This window comes from Papio anubis, chromosome 20 (genome assembly GCF_008728515.1).
Source record: "Papio anubis isolate 15944 chromosome 20, Panubis1.0, whole genome shotgun sequence".
In the NCBI taxonomy this organism is placed as follows: domain Eukaryota; kingdom Metazoa; phylum Chordata; class Mammalia; order Primates; family Cercopithecidae; genus Papio; species Papio anubis.
In genome coordinates this window covers 7,889,428-7,907,971 of record NC_044995.1, presented here as the reverse complement: position 1 = coordinate 7,907,971, position 18,544 = coordinate 7,889,428, and the positions used below count along the sequence as shown (strand labels likewise).

At 45.6% G+C, this 18,544-nt stretch overlaps 1 protein-coding gene across 14 annotated transcripts in view; it reads left to right on the top strand.

Annotated features, from left to right (window-relative positions):
* The window catches only part of ZNF160 (zinc finger protein 160), a 38,260-nt gene that overhangs the window by 8,320 nt on the left and 11,396 nt on the right, over positions 1-18,544 (top strand). For 2 of the 14 annotated variants that reach the window (XM_031660185.1, XM_009195191.3), the window contains exon 2: positions 9,526-9,579. In XM_031660185.1, the coding sequence (XP_031516045.1) occupies positions 9,526-9,579 (54 nt within the window). Of the gene's footprint in view, positions 1-540; positions 989-1,828; positions 1,902-3,728; positions 4,044-8,285; positions 12,717-17,653; positions 17,715-18,544 lie in introns of those variants that run through there. The other 12 variants (XM_031660179.1, XM_031660182.1, XM_031660180.1 and 9 more) reach the window with 12 other exon arrangements.

Sequence of the window (18,544 nt, the reverse complement as noted above, 5' to 3'; positions counted from 1 at the left end):
GAACCCTGGGACTCGCTACCAATCCCGTGGGCGCGCCTGGAGATTTTAACGTCTGGTGGGATGGTGGATTCCAAATGTGGCTGCACGGGGTGGAGTGCCCTGAAAGGCAGGTTTGAATGCTCTCCTGCAGGTGAGAAAACTGGAAATGGATTCTGGGTGGGGGCTGTGGCCAGCGAGGGGCGGGTCTTGGATAGTGGTGAGAGGCCAGGTAGGGAGGGTGAGGTGGGGTCTGGGCAATGGGAAAGGGGTGGAAGAGGGTCGGGTGGGATGGTGGAAATGCTGTGGGGCGGGGCCTGGGCAGTGGGGAGGAGGCTAGGTGGGAGGGTGGAAGCCGCCGTGGGGGCGGGGCCGGGGCTGGGGGGGGGGGGGGGGGGGGAGGGGTAGAAGCCACCGTGGGGGCGGGACCTGGACAGTGGCAAGGGACCAGGGTGGGCAGGGTGGAAGCCACCGTGGGATGGGGTCTGGGCAGTGGGAAAGGGGTGGAAGAGGGTGGGATGGGCGGGTAGAAGCTGCTATGGTGCGGTCTAGGCTGTGGGAAGCGGTCTAGGCTGTGGGAAGCGGGCAGGGCCAGGAAAGGAGCGGGTCTGGGCTCTCTACTCCTCTGGGCCGCAGGTCATTTTCTCTCCACTAGGACTGGATCATCAGCATTGCACTGCTAAAAGAAAATTTCAGCTAATTGAAATTAGGCGGGGATGCTTCCGGCTTATTTTCAGTTAATAAGTAGGGATGCTTCCGGCTTATTTTCAGTTAATAAGTAGGGATGCTTCCGGCTTATTTTCAGTTCAGGAATGCTTCCTGCTTATTTTCAGTTAATACAACATTTCAAACAATTTAAGGCAAAAGAACAGAATTGTACTGGGCCACTTAATTGAAGGCTAAGATTTATTTACTCTTACATTGAAAACGATTTAAGTGAAAAACTCATTTTGTTTGCAGGTGGAGACAGGCATCCTACCCTTAAGAGGATCACAACTCATTTTAGCTCAAGGTACCAGGAGGGGTGCAGGGGCATCAGCGGATGGTCCCTGTGGGGCCGTGGTTTCACCCTGGAACTGGCAGTTAGACCTGCTTAATTAATCCAGGACCTGATTTGTCTGTTTAGAGGATGAAACGAAGGTGAAATTTCTACTTGTGCTGTGTTCAGTTTCATGGTGACAACAATTAGAACATCGTTTCCGTTTCTGGATGGAAGAGAGAAACTCTGGGCTTAGGTGCAGGGACGTTTCCAGGGCCCTGGACCAGGGTGTGTGGAGGAAGGGTGTCTGGTAATTTAGGTCACCAACCATTCCCTTAAACATAAAGAATACTTAAAATAGAGGAATTATAGGGGAAATCTCAGAGATAAATTTCTGGGTTACCTTTGGTATCTTGGAGTATTTTGTGTTGTAGATCAAGAAGCTTTCAGATGCATTTTGGAAGATAAAATGATAGTTTGGCGTGTTACCTTGTATGATATCAGGGTCTTATTGGAGCATGTGCATCACTAATGCCTTGTTTCCTTATATTTCAGTTGTTGATCTGTTACACAATTGTAAGGGATTTTAGATGTATATGGCTTTGAAATAAACTTGGTGCATCTCATTTTTTCAATTAGCTGAAATTTTCTTTTAGCAGTTAATGATGTATCTTATGTGTGACAGGAATAGTCAGTACACCCACCGTGAAGATTGAGTGCCCTGCAAAGCTTTTTTCTTTTGTTTTTTGTTTTTTGAGACAGGCTCTGTCGCCCAGGCTGGAGTGGCGTGATCATAGCTCACTGTAATCTCAAACTCACTTCAGCCTCCTGAATAGCTGGGACTATAGACATGCACGACCACACCTGGATAATTTCTAAATTTTTTTGTATAGATGGGGTCTTACTATGTTGCCCAGGCTGGATTCAGTGCCTCTCAAAGGCCAAGGTACCAGGGCAAGTTTAAAGTTTCTTATATTCCAATCTTCAAATATATGTGTATTCATTATTTTTGAGTTTCACTTGTTATGTGTTGACAATGTAGAAGCTGATTTTGACCCTGTAATCCTAGCAAATAGCAAAGGTTGAGCCTCCCCCACCATTCTTTCTTCATTTTTTTTTTTTTTGAAGTGAAGTCTTGCACTATCGCCCAGGCTGGAGTGCAGTGGCACGATCTCGGCTCGCTGCAACCTCCGCCTCCTGGGTTCAAGTGATTCTCCTGCCTCAGCCTCCCTAGTAGCTGGGATAACAGGCGCTGCCACTGCACCTGGCTAATTTTTGTAGTATGTTTCACCATGTTGGCCAGGCTTGTCTTGAACCCTGACCTCAAGTGATCCACCTGCCTTAACCTCCCAAAGTGAAGTGCTGGGATTACAGGCGTGAACCACCATGCCCAGCCGGAAATATCCTTTTTCAGTCTCTTGTGAATATGTTGATTTTGCTTCAATGAAAATTTTGTAAGCATTTAAACTCTGCATATAGAAAATGGATTCATGGCTTTCACCTATAATCAGATTCACCCCTACTATTCTCAGTTTAATGAAAAGATCCAAAATCAAATCATTTCTTTGCTTGGAATCATGGAAGTCCATGCTGAAACTGCTTTCTTGGCAACGCAGGTACTTAGCAATATTGCATAACACAGAGCAGTCTACCTTGCAAAAGTCCCCAAATCCCAGGCACCATATCTTTTGAAACTGTGTAGATACAGTTGTTAAATATGCTATTTTTCCTATCTAAACAATTGTATTTTCAATTAATCACCACTTTTCCATTGATGAAATCTTCCACATGTAGGGAGGTGAGAGGCAAACATACTTCAAAGTAGAGGTAAATTCACAGATGTTGACATAAAATTCTTGCTAGTAGATACAATGCCATTTAATATTTGATCATCTAGTTTTACTTTGTATAGGGTTCATATGAAGGAGAATATCCAGCGGGGCATGGTAACTCATGCCTGTAATTCCAGCACTCTGGGAGGCCAAGGCAGATAGATCACTTGAGGTCAGGAGTTTGAGACCACCCTGGCCAATGTGAAACCCCGTTTCTACTAAAAACACAAAAAAAATCAGCTGGGTGTAGTGGCATGTGCCTGTAATCCTGGTTATTTGGGAGGCTGAGACAGGAGAACTGCTTGAACCCAGGAGGCAGAGGTTGCAATGAGCCAAGATTGCGCCATTGCACTCCAGCCTGGGCGACAGAGAGACTTTGTCTCAAAAAAAAAGTAGCCTATCAAATACGCTTAAAATCTTGCAAAATTAATTACCCTTGAGGTGAATATAAATGCAGATGTTTTCTGAAGACGATTTTACAGGCTTTTTTTCTACAACAGATTAAAATAAGTACTTAGAAAACAATTTTTATTTAAAAATTGTAATCTATGTTTTTTTGTTTCTCTTCTGTTTTTTCAAGTACTTTCAGAATGCATGTAAAGTGAATTTCAAATTACACTATATGTAGAAATTATTGACATAAGCATATTATGATGACAAAGTTTATCTCAAAGGTATTTGAGGCTGTGTCGTCTCAAGAGTGGAATGAGATAAAGGAAGAACAATGGAATTTGTTGCTATTTGTAAAAAGTTACTGCTTTTTAAAAAGCAAGTTATTGACCTAACTAATCACAGGCCTTAGCCCTGCTCCAGAGCCAAGGTTGACACTGTCCTTCCTGGCTGGGTGGGGAATAGAAATGGAAAGGAGGTTCTGCTGGTCAGCATGAAATTGTACACTCCCCACTAAGCTCAAGTTTTGCATTTCATGTTCTGTATTGCAGAAACATTCCTGGATCCGAACACTGCCCCCTCCACGACCTAGAGAGATCCTAGCTCCCAGCCCACTGAGTGGCTTCAGCCTCGCTGGTAGGGCTCTCCTCCAAAGCTCTGGAAACAGACTCCTGGGAGCAAGACGAAGGGAAGCGCAGGTGTTGCTGCCTTTCCCCAAGCCCTCCCCTCTTCATCCCTCAGGCTCCTCCCAACTGCTGGCCCCTCTGCATGAGGCGCCCACCCAGGCCCCGCCTGCAGGGAACCCAGCTCTTCTTACAGATTCCTGCAGCCTCTAGAAGCTGGTACTTGGAGTGAAGGCCTCACACGTGAGTTTCCCTCTGTTTAGGTTAAACTTGGGCTCCCCAGGCTCCTGCACATCCAGACTTGATTTCCAGGAGTCCTCAGAGACATACATACACATGTGTGTATATATATATATATATAAATTAAGATAGGGTCTGGCTCTGTAGCCCAGACTGGGGTACCGTGGCGTGATTGTAGTTCACTGCAGCCTGGACCTCCTGGGCTCAAGTGATCCTCCCATCTCAGCCTCCTGAGTAGCTGGGACTGCCGGTGTGTACCACCACGTTTAAATAATTTTTAAAATATATATATTTAGTAGAGAGGAGGTCTCACTGTGTTGCCTGAGCTGGTCTCGAACTCCTGTGCTCAAGTGATCCTCCCGCTTCGACTGGAATTACAGCCCACAAAGTGCTGGGATTACAGACGTGAGCCATCACTCTGGGTCCTATAGACCTTAATATCCCCTAATGGCTCTCTTATCCCCAAGTAAATTCAGAGATGTCCATGAGAGGTCAGGGGTCACTTCCCATTGAACCACACAGGCTGGTCCTGCTTGCAGTATTTCTGCCTTCAGGCCATGTAGACACCTTTCACGCCATTTCCTGCTTAAAACTCTTTACTCACTTCCCACCCTGTGCCTTGTAAAGTCCTCACCCGCGAGGTGCATTCACCCTTTGGATCCCCTAAGACTCACCCTTCATTGTGTCTGCACCGCAGCACCGCAGCTCCAGTGCAAGAGTCCTCGCCCTGGTCCTGGGATTCCGCAGATCCACCCCTCCTCTGAGACACCTGCCCATCTTGCTCTCATTGAGCCTTGCCCTCTGCCCCGCAGGCCTCCCCCTCATAAGCATGGCTTCCTCTGACCCAGCGTTGAAGGAGGTGACTCAGGCCTGTCTGTTCACCTCCAATGTTCTTTTGTCCAGATTCCACTCCACTAGAACATGTGCTTTCAGTAGGTGGGCATCTTATTCCATCCCCTTCCCTGTAAATATGTGGCCAAAGGGGATCAGGAGAGAGACGGGATCAGGAGAAAGAGAGAGGAAATAGAAAAACTGAGAAGGAGTGAAAACGATGGGTGAGAACCATGAACAGATGGCAACGCAGAGGATGGGTGGGGAATTTGCAGACAGACACCGAGTGAAAGACAAAGCTGAGAACGTGCGGGGCAGGGAGCAGCTGGAGAAATGTAGAGAAAAGCTGCGTCTCCAGAGAGATGAAGACAGCAAGATAGGGAGAGGGGCAGAAAGGGGGAGGCTCCTCAGACAGAGTGGGGGAGAGGAGGAGGGATTTGGAGCCAGGACAGACAGCAGTGTGGTGCTGGGACAGCAAGACGGGACAGCTGGTGACAAGGAGAGCATAGGGAGAACCACAGCATGGGGAGGCTTGGGATCTGGGGGTGCCAGAGAATGGGGACAAGGGGTGTAACAGGGAAGAGGGGATTTAATAGGGGGAGCAGACGGGGAGCACACATGAGGGAAGAAAGAGGCAGAAATATGTGGAGATTGGGACTGGGACAATGAAAAGATTGGGCAGAGAGGAATAAGAGGTGGAAGAAGGTGTAGGAATGGAGCAGAACAGACGGAAGAGAAGGAAAGGAGAGAAGAAGGGGAGAAAGAGCAGGAGAGGAGGGGGGCTCAAAATGAGGAGCAGAAACCTGGGAGAAAACAGAAAAAAAGCCAGAGAGAGAAGTGAGGATGAGATATATACAGAATGAGAGGGACACACACAGGAAGGAAGAAGGCGGGGACCTTGGCTCAGGTGAGTGGTGAGTTGATTGAATATGGGTAACTTAGTTGTGACATGTTGATTTCTGTCTTTATAATCGAACAGGTTTTAAATATGCTTAAAATACACAGATGAAGATGAGAATTGCAAAACTCTTGTCTATAAGGCTATGCATTTCATAATTATGGCATCAGAGGTTAGCTTCCACTTATAACCTTTTCAGCCAGAGGGCAGTGACTTGACTTATTTGTGGGCCACCCTTTTCCTCCCTTTCCCTGGGATGGGATTGGGTAGAGGCGAGAACATGAGTTAATGTAATACTGATTACATAATATTTAGTATTATATGATGCTGATTATAGTCAATATAATAGTGTACAGTCAATATAATAGTGAACACGCAACACGGAAAACTCATCACCAAAATCTGGAGGAACTTCTTCCCACCAGCAATGCATTTTCCATCCTACAGTAACTGGGTGACCTTATAGTTCAACTCAATTCTGACACTGTCCAACTAGAATTAGGATCAGATGCTGTTTACTGGTTGGTCAGTTCCACAGGGCTGCCCCCACTTCAAGTGCCAGTCACAAGTCACAGGTTGGGACCTGAATTTCTGGGCAACCAAATGTAAATTGGGGATTCACTTGACTCCCCTCCTCAGGTTGTAGTAATCTGCCACAGTCATTCACTGAACTCAGGAAAACACTTGGTTTACTCATTTGTTATAAAGTATGTTGCAAAGGACACAGGTGAACAGCCACATGGAAAAGCTGTGCTGGCTAGTTATTCAAACCCAAGGAAAGTGTTAGGGAAGCACATCGATCAGGTCAGTCAGAGCGTACAGCATATGAAGTGAGGGCAGCCTTATGCGACTGAGCTCTCAAGCTGTGGTGTCTGATTCTGTTTTGTAGACAGTGTCAGAATTGAGGAAAACGGCAGGACTCCCTACCTGGGACTCCCTACCTGGTAGTCTGCTGGAGAACCTGCCATTGTGGGGAAAATGACACACATTTTGGTGACTAGAGGTGAAACGTTCTGTGTTGAGTGTCAGAGTAGTATGAACAATTTTTTTCCTCTCTGAACAGATCTCCAATGCGTAATAAAGCCTTTTTTTCTTCTACTTTTCCATCTTTAAGACAAAAAATACTCTCAACTACATTTCCCTCTGTAATAAGTACCTATTTATGCTCTATTTAAGAGCATAATATACTAAATACTAGTTTTACTTTGTCTTCAATTCTTTTTTTTTTTTTTTAATAAAAATATAGAGACAAGATCTTGCTGTGTTGGCCAGGCTGGTCTCAAACTCCTGGGCTCAAGTAGTCTTTCTACCTCAGCCTACAATAGTACTGGGATTACAAGCGTGAGCCATGTGCGGCCACTTTGTCTTCAATTCTTGCTTCAGCCTTTGAATTATTGCTTGAATCTAGCTTTCACATCCAGCATTCCACCGATTCTTCCTTTTTCAGTCATCAGTGACCTCCCCATTCCTAAATGCCGTCATTCATGTCCTGTCCTCATCTTTTTCTTCCTATTGGTAGCATGTAGCACAGCCAATCACTTCCTCTTCTGTTGTCTTGGATTTTATGACACCCCGTTAACTTTTACGTATCTATTCAATCTTCTTGCCACTCTAATCACTTTCTGCTTTCCTATTGTCTTCTGGTGTCTCCAGAACTTTCTGTTCTCTGAATGTGTGAGTGCTCATGGCTCAGTCCTTACACCTCTTCTTGTCTCCTTCCACACCCACTGTCTTTCCTTACTGTCTCATCTCATGGCTTTATGTCCCACCTATTAATACACGGCTCCGTGTCCCCTGCAGACCCCCCTCTGAGGTCTAAAATCCTGTGTCCAGTTGTTTCCAAAACTCTCTGCAGGAATATCCCAGCAGGCATCTCCATCTTCATATGTCTAAAAGTGACTTCCTGGCTGGGTGCGCTGGCTCATGCCTGTAATCCCAGCACTTTGGGAGGCGAGGCAGGCAGATCACCTGAGGCCAAGAGTTTAAGACCAGCCTGGCCAACATGGTAAAACCCTGTCTCTATTAAAAATACAAAAAATTAGCCAGGCGTAGTAGAGGGCGCCTGTAATCCCAGCTACTCGGGAGGCTGAGGCAGGAAAATTGCTTGAACCCGGGAGGCAGAGGCTGCAGTGAGCCGAGATTATGCCAGTGCACTCCAGCCTGGGCAACAAGAGTGAAACTCCGTCTCAAAAATTAATAAATAAATTAATTAATTAAATAAATAAAAGTGACGGCCGGGCGCGGTGGCTCAAGCCTGTAGTCCCAGCACTTTGGGAGGCCGAGACGGGTGCATCACGAGGTCAGGAGATCGAGACCATCCTGGCTAACACGGTGAAACCCCGTCTCTACTAAAAAATACAAAAAACTAGCCAGGCGAGGTGGCGGGCGCCTGTAGTCCCAGCTACTCTGGAGGCTGAGGCAGGAGAATGGCGTGAACCCGGGAGGCGGAGCTTGCAGTGAGCTGAGATCCGGCCACTGCACTCCAGCCTGGGCTACAGAGCGAGACTCCGTCTCAAAAAAAAAAAAAAAAAAAAAAGTGACTTCCCAAACTCCTCGGAACATGTCCACCCCCTGCAGTCTTGCACATCTCAGCTGAGGGCAACCCTGTACTTCCTGGGGCTCAGCTGAACTTCTTGTCACGTGTAAAATATGGAAGATATTATGTTGTTAAGTGTGTTACTTTGTAAAATAAAGAAAAAATTACGCATTTACTTAAAACAGGTGAGGAAATACATGGTTTCATAAATTCTTTTGAGGTATGGGAGAAAGAATGTGTGAAGACCTCTCCCTGTGTGATCTGCCCCCTCAGGACCTCTCGGATGTCATCTCCTTCCTGTGTCCTCCCCGCCCCCTCTGCTCCAGCCACACAGGCCCCTTTCCTTTTCCTGGAGCCAAGGTTGCGCCTGCCTCAAGGCTTCCATGTGGGCTGGCCCTCTGCCTGGAACTCTCTGGCCTCTCAGCTGCAAGTGACAAGCAGCCTTTCTTCCTGAGGTCTTTGTTCCGACATCACTTTCTCCGTGGAAACCTTTGTGATGTCCCACAGCCTCCCATTTGACATGGCAGCCCCACCTTCACCCCCACGTCTGGTCCATGTTGCCTGTTCGGTGTGATTCCTTTTGCTCCTTCAACATCCAGTCTGGATCCTGGTGAGAACAAGTCCCCAGCAGAAGAGCAGAGGCAGAAGGTGGGGCTGTGCTGGGCTCGCCCCCTCAGTGCAGCCCAACCCTGGCTTCACGTTAGAGTGCCCAGGCGTTTTGGAGAAACATCTCTTGTACCCCCTTGACATATTTTCATTTCAGTGTTTTAGAGCCCAGCCGAGTCATATTTAAAGTTGACTCTGTTCTGTAGCCAGCATAGTACCAATCCCTGTCTTTTGTTTCTGAAGGCTGAGCTCAGCCTGGGATCCACAGAGAGGTGAGGGGGCTGTGTTCTGCGTGGGGTTTGGTCAGGGCTGGGTCTGTGCCCTAAAGGGAAGCTCAGTCCAGCCCAGCTCCCCACTGCTGCAGCATGTGTGGGCCTCTCCAGGAGGAGAGCAGGTTCTGAAGAAAGGGGTCGGAAACTCACTTCTTCCTGTAGGAGTTTCTCGTCCCCGTATTCCCCCAGTGCAGTGGGGCGCAGAGGACCGTCTTTCCATAGGGGGAGATCTTCTGTGCGTGTGATTGTGGCACATGAAGGGGAAGTATAGATTCTCAGCCCTAAGCAGCATATGTTGGATATTCAGTATTGACTTCTAAAGATTCTTTTATGTTACCCAAGGAAGAAGTCTGGAAGAAGAGGAAAGGAAAGGAGTCAGGAATGGCCCTTACTCAGGTAAAGTGATATTCCTGGTGGATTGTTCTTTTATTTCTTCCTGAAATGCCTGGTATTGCCGTTGCGAATCTTCTCTGAGTCTGAAGCGTCCTGCCTGACACGTTTGCTGACACTCACCCATGCCTTCCCTCAGTCCCTCTCATCTCGCTTAGATTCCGTCTCATCAGGACCCAGTGACGTGAACTTGGGAAGAGGCTGCACTGGGCATGGTCCTGGGAAGGGCTCACACCAGACATGGATGGAGACGGGGTGAGGGTCCCGTGGTGTCAGTGCTGTTGGGCAGCAGGGATTGTTCAGGGGTCACATCTGGATGCACTGTCAGCTCTGTGCAAACCATGATAACAGAAGCTGCCCATGAAGTCAGGTATTACTGTGCACAAGCACCTGCTCACTAGCGTAGAATAAGAACACTGAGAGGAAAGCTTTCCTGCCTCATTTTTAGTGCATTTGAAGCCGAACAAGTGAGTCATTGTGTTTCCGACTCCAAACTCGTAAAGACTGGGAACGGAATGGAAAATTTAGACGCTGATATTGGAGATAGATGATTCTTTCATTCCATCATCCAGTTTAATGTATGACATCAACATAAATGGGTAACAAGATTCATTAAACTAGTCTCAGAAACTCTATCCCATGGAGACTGTGATGCTCTTACAAGAAGCTTTGTCCGTTGGGTATTGCAGGTGAGAATGGTGTATGAGCAGAACAACCTTGCCGTTACAGAGACTGGAACTGTATTTTTGTTTTACCGGTTATGAGTCAACATTTCGTTTCTTTTTTTTTAAACATGGCATCATGTATATATTTGTTTTATAGTGAAACAATACATTTATGCGCCAAGAGGTAAAGCATGCCTTTTCCTGTCCAGCCTTCCACCCTCCCTCACATCTCAGTGGGAAGCCACTGTTCTCAGTTGTGTGGGAAGGGTCAGTGCGAGTCCTGTAGAAATGTATTTTGACATCATTATGAGATTTCAACAAATTCCTCAGTGAATGTTTGGTTGTGATATGTTAACCTGCAAGTTTTGAACATTGACATGTTTTCGTGTTAGGAAACAGGAGCTCACTTTTCTACATCCTTGTCGGAGCATTCTGGGAATGAAGACAGGTGGATCTTTTAACTTTCTCACTTTTATGAAGAATACCACACAGGGTGCTGCATGGTGGCTCACACCTGTAATCCCAGCACTTGTGGAGGCCAGGGTGGGAGGATCATGAACCCCAGAGATTGAGGCTGCAGTGAGCCATGATAGCACCACTGCACTTCAGCCTGAGTGACAGAACCAGACCTTGTCTCAAAGAGAAGAAAAAAGGTGCCACCCTGGCTGCCTGTGACCATGCCGACTTCACTACAGATCGTGGAGGGTTCCTCTGGGCTTGGCGATTGGAAGAGTGATCTCTTCTAGGATGGTGCATTGCCCGTGTTGCTAGATCTGGCAAGATTCTATCCCTATCCCAGGTGCAGAGGCGGCCTCTCGCACCAATACCACGTCAGATTTCCCCCTCATTAAGCAAACTTGCCACTGTGTTCATTTTATATTATGAAAGTCTGGAGATAATGCACCCCATTGCATTTTCATTTTCTTATTCCTTGTGAGTCTGAGTGGGTTGCATTACTTTGTAGATGTGTATATATGAAATGAATTTTTATATTTTGCTCCATTTTCTGTTCCTGGAATTCAGGAGCTATTTTGTATTCTGCAGTTTATTTTCTTTTTAACTTTTATTACATTTTTTGAGACGGGATCTCACTCTGTTGCTGGAGCGAGGCTGGAGCACAGCGGCTCTGTCACTGACATGCAGGTTCAGTTGCTCGCTGCTTGCAGAGTTCCGTTAACAAGAGCAAGGTCTAGTAGAAAGACGGTGACTTTTTAATTCCAAAGCTAGCTTTGGGGAAGAAGTACAGGCTTCCTGCCTTAAGGTACTGCGTTGCTTTTGGAGCAGAAAGCAGGCGCTTTAAAAAGGGGGGCTTGGCATGAATGGCACGCAGGAGAGGAAGCAAGCAGGTGGGGGTCCCCCTAACTTGCTTCTGTGCCTTAGGTACCGAGGGGTTGAGCTGGCAACCACTGGTGCCTTCGTGGGCAGAACTAGGTTGTAAAAGTGGCTGAAACTCTCCGGGTGGGAGAGAGCGTTGTAGCAGCACTGTGGGTTGTAGACTGATTGCTGTCTCCAGGCAACCTCCTGGCAGGTGAGATTCCCGTCTGGAGCTCCAAGCACATAGATGAACTTGCCCTGTAGACAGTGTCTGGGGAAGGGAAGGTAAAAGGTTATAAGTGTATTTCTAAAGGGCCAAGTAGGAAGTAGGGAATGGGGGAAAATGGAGAAAAGAGAAAATAAGAGAAAAAAATGGTAACTCACCCCCTTTTTCTTGGAAAAATGAGGGTACTCGGTTATAGTACAGTCGTGACTCACTGTAGCCTTGACCTCCTTGGCCCAAGCAGTTGTCCCACCTCAGTCTCCTAAGTAGCTGGAACTACAGTTGTGTGCTGCCACACCCAGCTAATTTTTTATGTTTTTGTTTTTTGTAGAGACAGGTTCTCACTATGTTGTCCAGGCTGGTCTTGAACTCCTGGGCCCAAGCCATCCTCCTGACTGTGCCTCCTAAAGTGCTGGGATTACGGGCATGAGCCATCGTGCCTGGCTTGGTTTAATTCTTTATATACGCACTGTTGTGTTCCTTTCAATTACACATTATTCTGTTGTAAAAGTAATCTTTCTTTGCTTACCCCTTTCTCAATTATTTGTTTGGTTTATCTTGTTTTGGAAGGCCTTACGAAATGAAATGGTATGCTTTATCTTTATCTACTGGTGGGTTGTTCACATGGCCTTTGTCTTTGACCCAGTTCCTGGCATATACAGCTCCTGAAATCTGTAGAGTTTCCAAAGTGTTGCCTTTTGCATGCTGATGTATTGACTGATAGCTGGCAGCCTCCAACAGGCTTCAGGAGAGGGCGCGGGTCACCAGAATCTCCACGGCAAGATTGGAAGATTGGGGCTTTAAACTCCACTCCTCAGCTGCCAGGGAGAGGGAGAGGCGATGAAGGCGGATCACCAGTGGCCAATGGTTTAATCATGCCTCTTTCATGAAATTTCTATGAAAACCCAAAAGTATACGGTTCAGAGAGAGCTGCAGGATAGGTGAGCATGCGGAGATTCCTGAGGGTAGCATGCCCAGGGAGGGCATGGAAGTCCCAGCCCCTTTTCCCATACCTCACTGTCTGCATCTCTTCATATACATTTGTTGTAATATCCTTTATAATAAATGGGTAAATGTACATAAAGTGTCTCCCTGAGGTCTGTGAGGTCTAGCAAATTAATTGAACCCAGTGAGGGAATTACAGGAACCCTGATTAATAGTCTGTCAAAAGCACAGGAAAACAACTTGGGGCTTGCTATTGGCACCCAAAGTGGGACTGAACCCTCAACCTGTGGGATTTGACACTACCTCCAGGTCGATGGTGTTGAAACTGAACTGGGGTTGGAGGACACCCAGGCGGTGCCTGCTGCACAATTGATTGCTTGCTGGTATGGGGGGAAACTATACATCTGTTTATATATATATTTGTTTGTTTGTTTATTGTTTTGAGACAGGGTCTCACTCTGTTGTCCAGGCTGGAGTTCAGTGGTGGGATCACAGCTCACTGCAGCCTCGATCTCTGGGGCTCAAGGGATCCTCCCACCTTAGCCTCTGGAGTAACTGAGACTATAGGCATGCACCACCATGCCCAGCTTGATTTTTTTGTAGAGATGAGGTTTCATTCCATTTCCCAGGCTGGTTTCCTGAGCTCACGCAGTACTCCTGCCTTGGCCTCCTAAAGTGCTGGGATTATAGGCCTGAGCCACTGTACCTGGCACATCTGATTTTAGAAGCATTTTCTGAGATTATAGTAGGAAAAACAATTTGATTTTTCCACAGAATGTGTCTTATGAATTTGAATGTGTGTACATTGGTACGTACTTTATTTGATTCATTTTATACTATTTAGATTCAGGGGGTACACATGAGATTTCTTACGTGGGCATATTTTGTGATGTTGAGGTTTAGTCTTCCGAAGATCCCATCACCCAAGTAGTGAACATAGTACCCGATAGATAGTTTTTCAGCCCTTCCCCTCTTCCTTCCTGTTCCTTTTTGGAGTCCTCAGTGTCTGTTGTTCTCATCTTTGTGTTCTTGTGCACCCAGTGTTTAGCTTCCATCGTGAGAATGTGCGGTATTTTTCTATTTGTGCATTAATTCGCTAGGGATAATGGCCTCCAGTTGCATCCATGTTGTTGCAAAGGACATGATTTTGTTTTTTTATGGCTGTATAATATTCCATAGGGTATATGTCTACTATATTTTCTTTATCTGATCCACTGTTGATGGTCACCTAGGTTGATTCCATGTCTTCGCTATTGTAAATGGTGCTGCAATAAACATATGAATACAGGTGTCTTTTTGAGAGAACAATCTATTTTCCTTTGGGTACATATCCAGTAATGGGATTGCTGGGTTGAATTGTAATTCTGTTTTCAGTCTTTGAGAAATCTCCGAACTGCTTTCCACATGGTCTGAACAAATTTGCATTCCCATAAGTGTATGAGTGTATAAGTGTTTCCTTTTCTCTGAAGCCTTGTCAATATTTGTTATTTTTTTGACTTTTTAATAATAGCTATTATGCCTGGTATGAAATGGTGTCTCATTATGGTTTTGATTTGCATTCTCTGATGATCAGGGTGTTGAGCATTTTTTCATATGCTTGTTGGCCAATAGTACGACTTCTTTTGAGAAGTGTCTGTTTATGTTATTTTGTCACTTTTTAGTAGGGTAATTTGTTTTCTTCTTGTTGATTTGCTTATGTTTCTTATAGATTCTGGATATTAGTCATTTGTCAGATGCGTAGTTTGCAAGTATTTTCTCCCATTCTGTAGATTGTTTATTTTGTTGATAGTTTGTTTTTCTGTAACAAGCTCTTTAATTAAGTTCCACTTGTCTGTTTTTCATTTTGCTGCATTTACTATTGAGGTCTTCATGAATTCCTTGCTTAGGCCAAAGTCTTCTAGAATTTTTATAGTTGGAGGTCTTATATTATTTAATCCATCTCAAGTTAATTTTTTTATATGGTGAGAGATAGGGGTCCAGTTTCATTCTTCTGCAGATGTTTAGCCAGTTTTCCCAGCACCACTTATTGAATAGGGTATCCTTTCCTCATTGTTTATTTTTGTTGATTTTGCTGAAGATCAATTGGTTGGAGGTGTGGGCCTTTATTTTAGGGGTCTCTGTTGTATTCCATTGGTATATGTGTCTGTTTCTGTACCAGTACCATGCTATTTTGTTTACTGTAGCCTTGCAATATAGTTTGAAGTCAGGTAGTGTGATGCATCCAGCTTTATTCCTTTTGCTTAGGACTGTCTTGGCTCTTTGAGCTCTTTTTTTGCTTTCATATACATTTTAGAAGGTTTTTCTAATTCTGTGAAAAGTTCTGTTGATCATTTAATAGGAAATACTGTTGAATGTATAGATTGCTTTGGGCAGTTTGGACATATCAATGATATTGATTCTTTCAACCCATGAGCATGAAATGCTTTTCCATTTGTTTGTGTTGTCTCTGATTTCTTTCACTGGTATTTTGTAGTTCATAGAGATAGTTCACCACCTTGGTTAGACATATTTCTAGGCATTTTTGGGGGTGTGTGGCTATTTTTAATAGGATTGCATTCTTGATGATGTGTTTCTCAGCTTGAACGTTACTGGCGTTTAAGAGTGCTGCTGATTGGGCCGGGCGCGGTGGCTCACACCTGTAATCCCAGCACTTTGGGAGGCCAAGGCAGACCTTTTTTTTTTGTTTGTTTGTTTTTTTGAGACGGAGTTTCGCTCTTGTTGCCCAGGCTGGAGTGCAGTGGTGTGATCTTGGCTCACTGCAACCTCTGCCTCCCGAGTTCAACTGATTCTTCTGCCTCAGCCTCCTGAGTAGCTGGGATTACAGGCACACATCACCATGCCTGACTATCTTCATCATTCTTCTATTTCATTTTCTCCTTTTATTTTTTATTTTTTTAGAGACAGGGTCTCACTTTGTAGCCCAGGCTGGAGTACAGTGGTGTGATCATAGCTTACTGCACCTTCAACCTCCTAGGCTCAAATGATCCTCCTACCTCAGCCTCCTGAGTAGCTGGGACTACAGGCTCCTGCCACTACACCCAGCTAATTTTGTGTATTTTTTTTTTCCCGATATGGCAACTCTTGTTGCCCAGGCTGGAGTGTAATGGTGCGATCTCAGCTCATTGCAACCTCCATCTCCTGGGTCCAAGCGATTCTCCTGCCTCAGCTTCCCGATTAGCTGGGATTACAGGCACCCGCCACCATGCCCAGCTAAGTTTTTGTATTTTTGTAGAGACGAGGTTTCATCATGTTGGCCAGGCTGGTCTTGAACTCCTGACCTCAGGTGATCCACCTGCCTCGGCCTCCCAAAGTGCTGGGATTACAGGCATGAGCCACCACGCCTGGCCCATTTTTTATAGAAACGACAGTCTCCCTATGTTGCCCAGACTGGTCTTGAACTCCTGGCCTCAAGCGACCCTCCTCCCTCAGCATCCCAAGGTTCTGGGAGAAGGGACATCAACCACTGTGCCTAGCCTCATTTTCTCCTTTTTTCACTTCACTATTGATTTCTTCTGCCTGGTCAAGTCTACTTTGTGTGTGTGTGTGTGTGTGTGTGAGTGACAGAGTCTTGTTGTCACCCAGGCTGGAGTGTAGTGGCACAATCATAGTTCACTGCAACCTTGAACTCTTGCACTCGAGCAGTCCTCCCACCTCAGCCTCTCAAGTAGCTGGGACTAAAGATGCATGCCACCATGCCCAGCTCATTTTTATTTATTTATTTATTTTGTAGAGATAGGGTCTTACTATGTTGCCAGGTTGGTTTTGAACTCACAGGCTCAAGCAGCCCTCTCGGCTCAGCCTTCCAAAGCGCTGGGATTACAGGCGTGAGCCACCACGCCTGGCTCTAGTGTGTTTTTTAATTCAGTTATGTTTTTCAGTCTAGAATTTCTGTTTCTTCTTCATAGTTTTTATCTCTTTGTTGATAGTCTCATATTTATTGTTTTTCTGATTTTCTGAAGTTGTTTATGAGTACTGCCTTAATACATTGAGCAACTTTAGGAGTCTTATTGTTATTTCTTTGATAATGTGTGTGTGTGTATATATATATATGCTTCTTTAGTATTACTTTGTGGTGATTTAATGTGTTGCTGTGTACGGTCCATGTTTCTTTTTTTTCTTTTGATATCTTTTCTTTTTTTTGAGATGGAGTCTCACTCTGTCGCCTAGGCTGGAGTGCAGTGGTGCGATCTCAGCTCACTGCAACCTCGGCCTCCCGGGTTCAAGCGATTTTCTGCCTCGGCCTCCTGAGTAGCTGGGATTGCAGGCATCTGCCACCATGCCCTGCTAATTTTTATATTTTAAGTAGAGATGGGATTTCACCATGTTGGCCAGGCTGGTCTCGAACTCCTGACCTCGTGATCCACCCGCCTCGGCCTCCCAAAGTGCTGGGATTACAGGCGTGAGCCACCGTGCCCGGCCTCTTTTGATATCTTGTTACCTCCTGTTGGGACCTGAGCTTTTCACTAATCAGCCACTTCTAGTTTTTGAATCTGGCTTCCTTCAGGGAAGACATGCTACAGTCATCCTGACTAGAGGCTCTGGAGATCCCTCACGCCTTTTCTAGGGACTTTTTGCTTGTAGCTTAACTAAAGCAGTTGTGCCAGTTTGTATGCGGGAAAGCCTCTGTTGTCTGCCGGCTGTTCCCCAGCAGCTTTGCTTCGCTGGTGTTCTAGTAAGCTGGGGGCTGCACCGCCACCTAGTGTCTGCCTACGTTACTACAAGCTCTGGTTTATGATGGATGGCTTTGTTCTCAGTAGCTTCCTTACCTGGGGTCCTGTTACTTCAGTGTTTGTATTCAGGCAAGACAGAAACTTGTCCCTTAGCAGTGCCCTGAAAAGTCAGAACGTTATGAGCCTTGTGTGGTATTACAGGAAAAAAGAGAAAAAAAGAAGTCCGAATGTTAGATGGATATTCCCGTACTTTCTCTCCCCAGGAGAAAATGGAAGTGTGGTTTTCTCACAGGGATACTGCATCATGCCAGGGCAGGGCCTCAGGTGAGTAGGTGTTTCAAAAGAGTTCTAACCTCTGATGTGGTTGCCAGATTTCCCACAAAGGCAACTTAGTCCATGTAGTGTTATGAAATCTGTGTCTCCATGGGTAGTGGTTGGGACTTCCTACTCCTCTGTCTTATAGACAGCATCACTTCAGTACAGTTTTCTTTCTTTCTTTTTTTTTTTTTTGAGATGGAGTCTCACTCTTTCGCCCAGGCTGGAGTGCAGTGGCGTGATCTCGGCTCACTGCAACTTCCACCTCCTGGGTTTAAGTGATTCTCCTGCCTTAGCCTCCTGAATAGCTTGGATTACAGGCACCTGCCACCATGCCTGGCTAAGTTTTGTATTTGTAGTAGAGACGGGGTTTCACCATGTTGGCCAGGCTGGTCTTGAACTCCTGACCTCAAGCGATCCACCCGCCTCGGCCTTTCAAAGTGCTAGATTACAGGCGTGAGCCACCACGCCCAGCCGCATTATCATTTCTTAAGGTATCAGTTGTGCTTTAGTTCATGTAGATATTGAATATCACTCAGTATGTCAAACATAATATCTAACACTTCCATAGAGATAACCTTGTTTTCAGTTTTTTATTTGTATACTTATTGCCCATAAAACAGAGAAATGGACACTAATATAGAGGATATCACAACCTCTGAGGTAAAAGAATAGTCAAATAGAATTAGGGAGACATAACTTGCTCAAAAGTCCTTAATGTGTAGGGAAATATGGGAAAAACAGACTCAGTTTCTCCTACTTTGCTTCCATAATATGAATACTTCTGTGATCTTGGAGGTATTGGGTTTTCCTCTACACATCAAATAAACAGTTCTGCA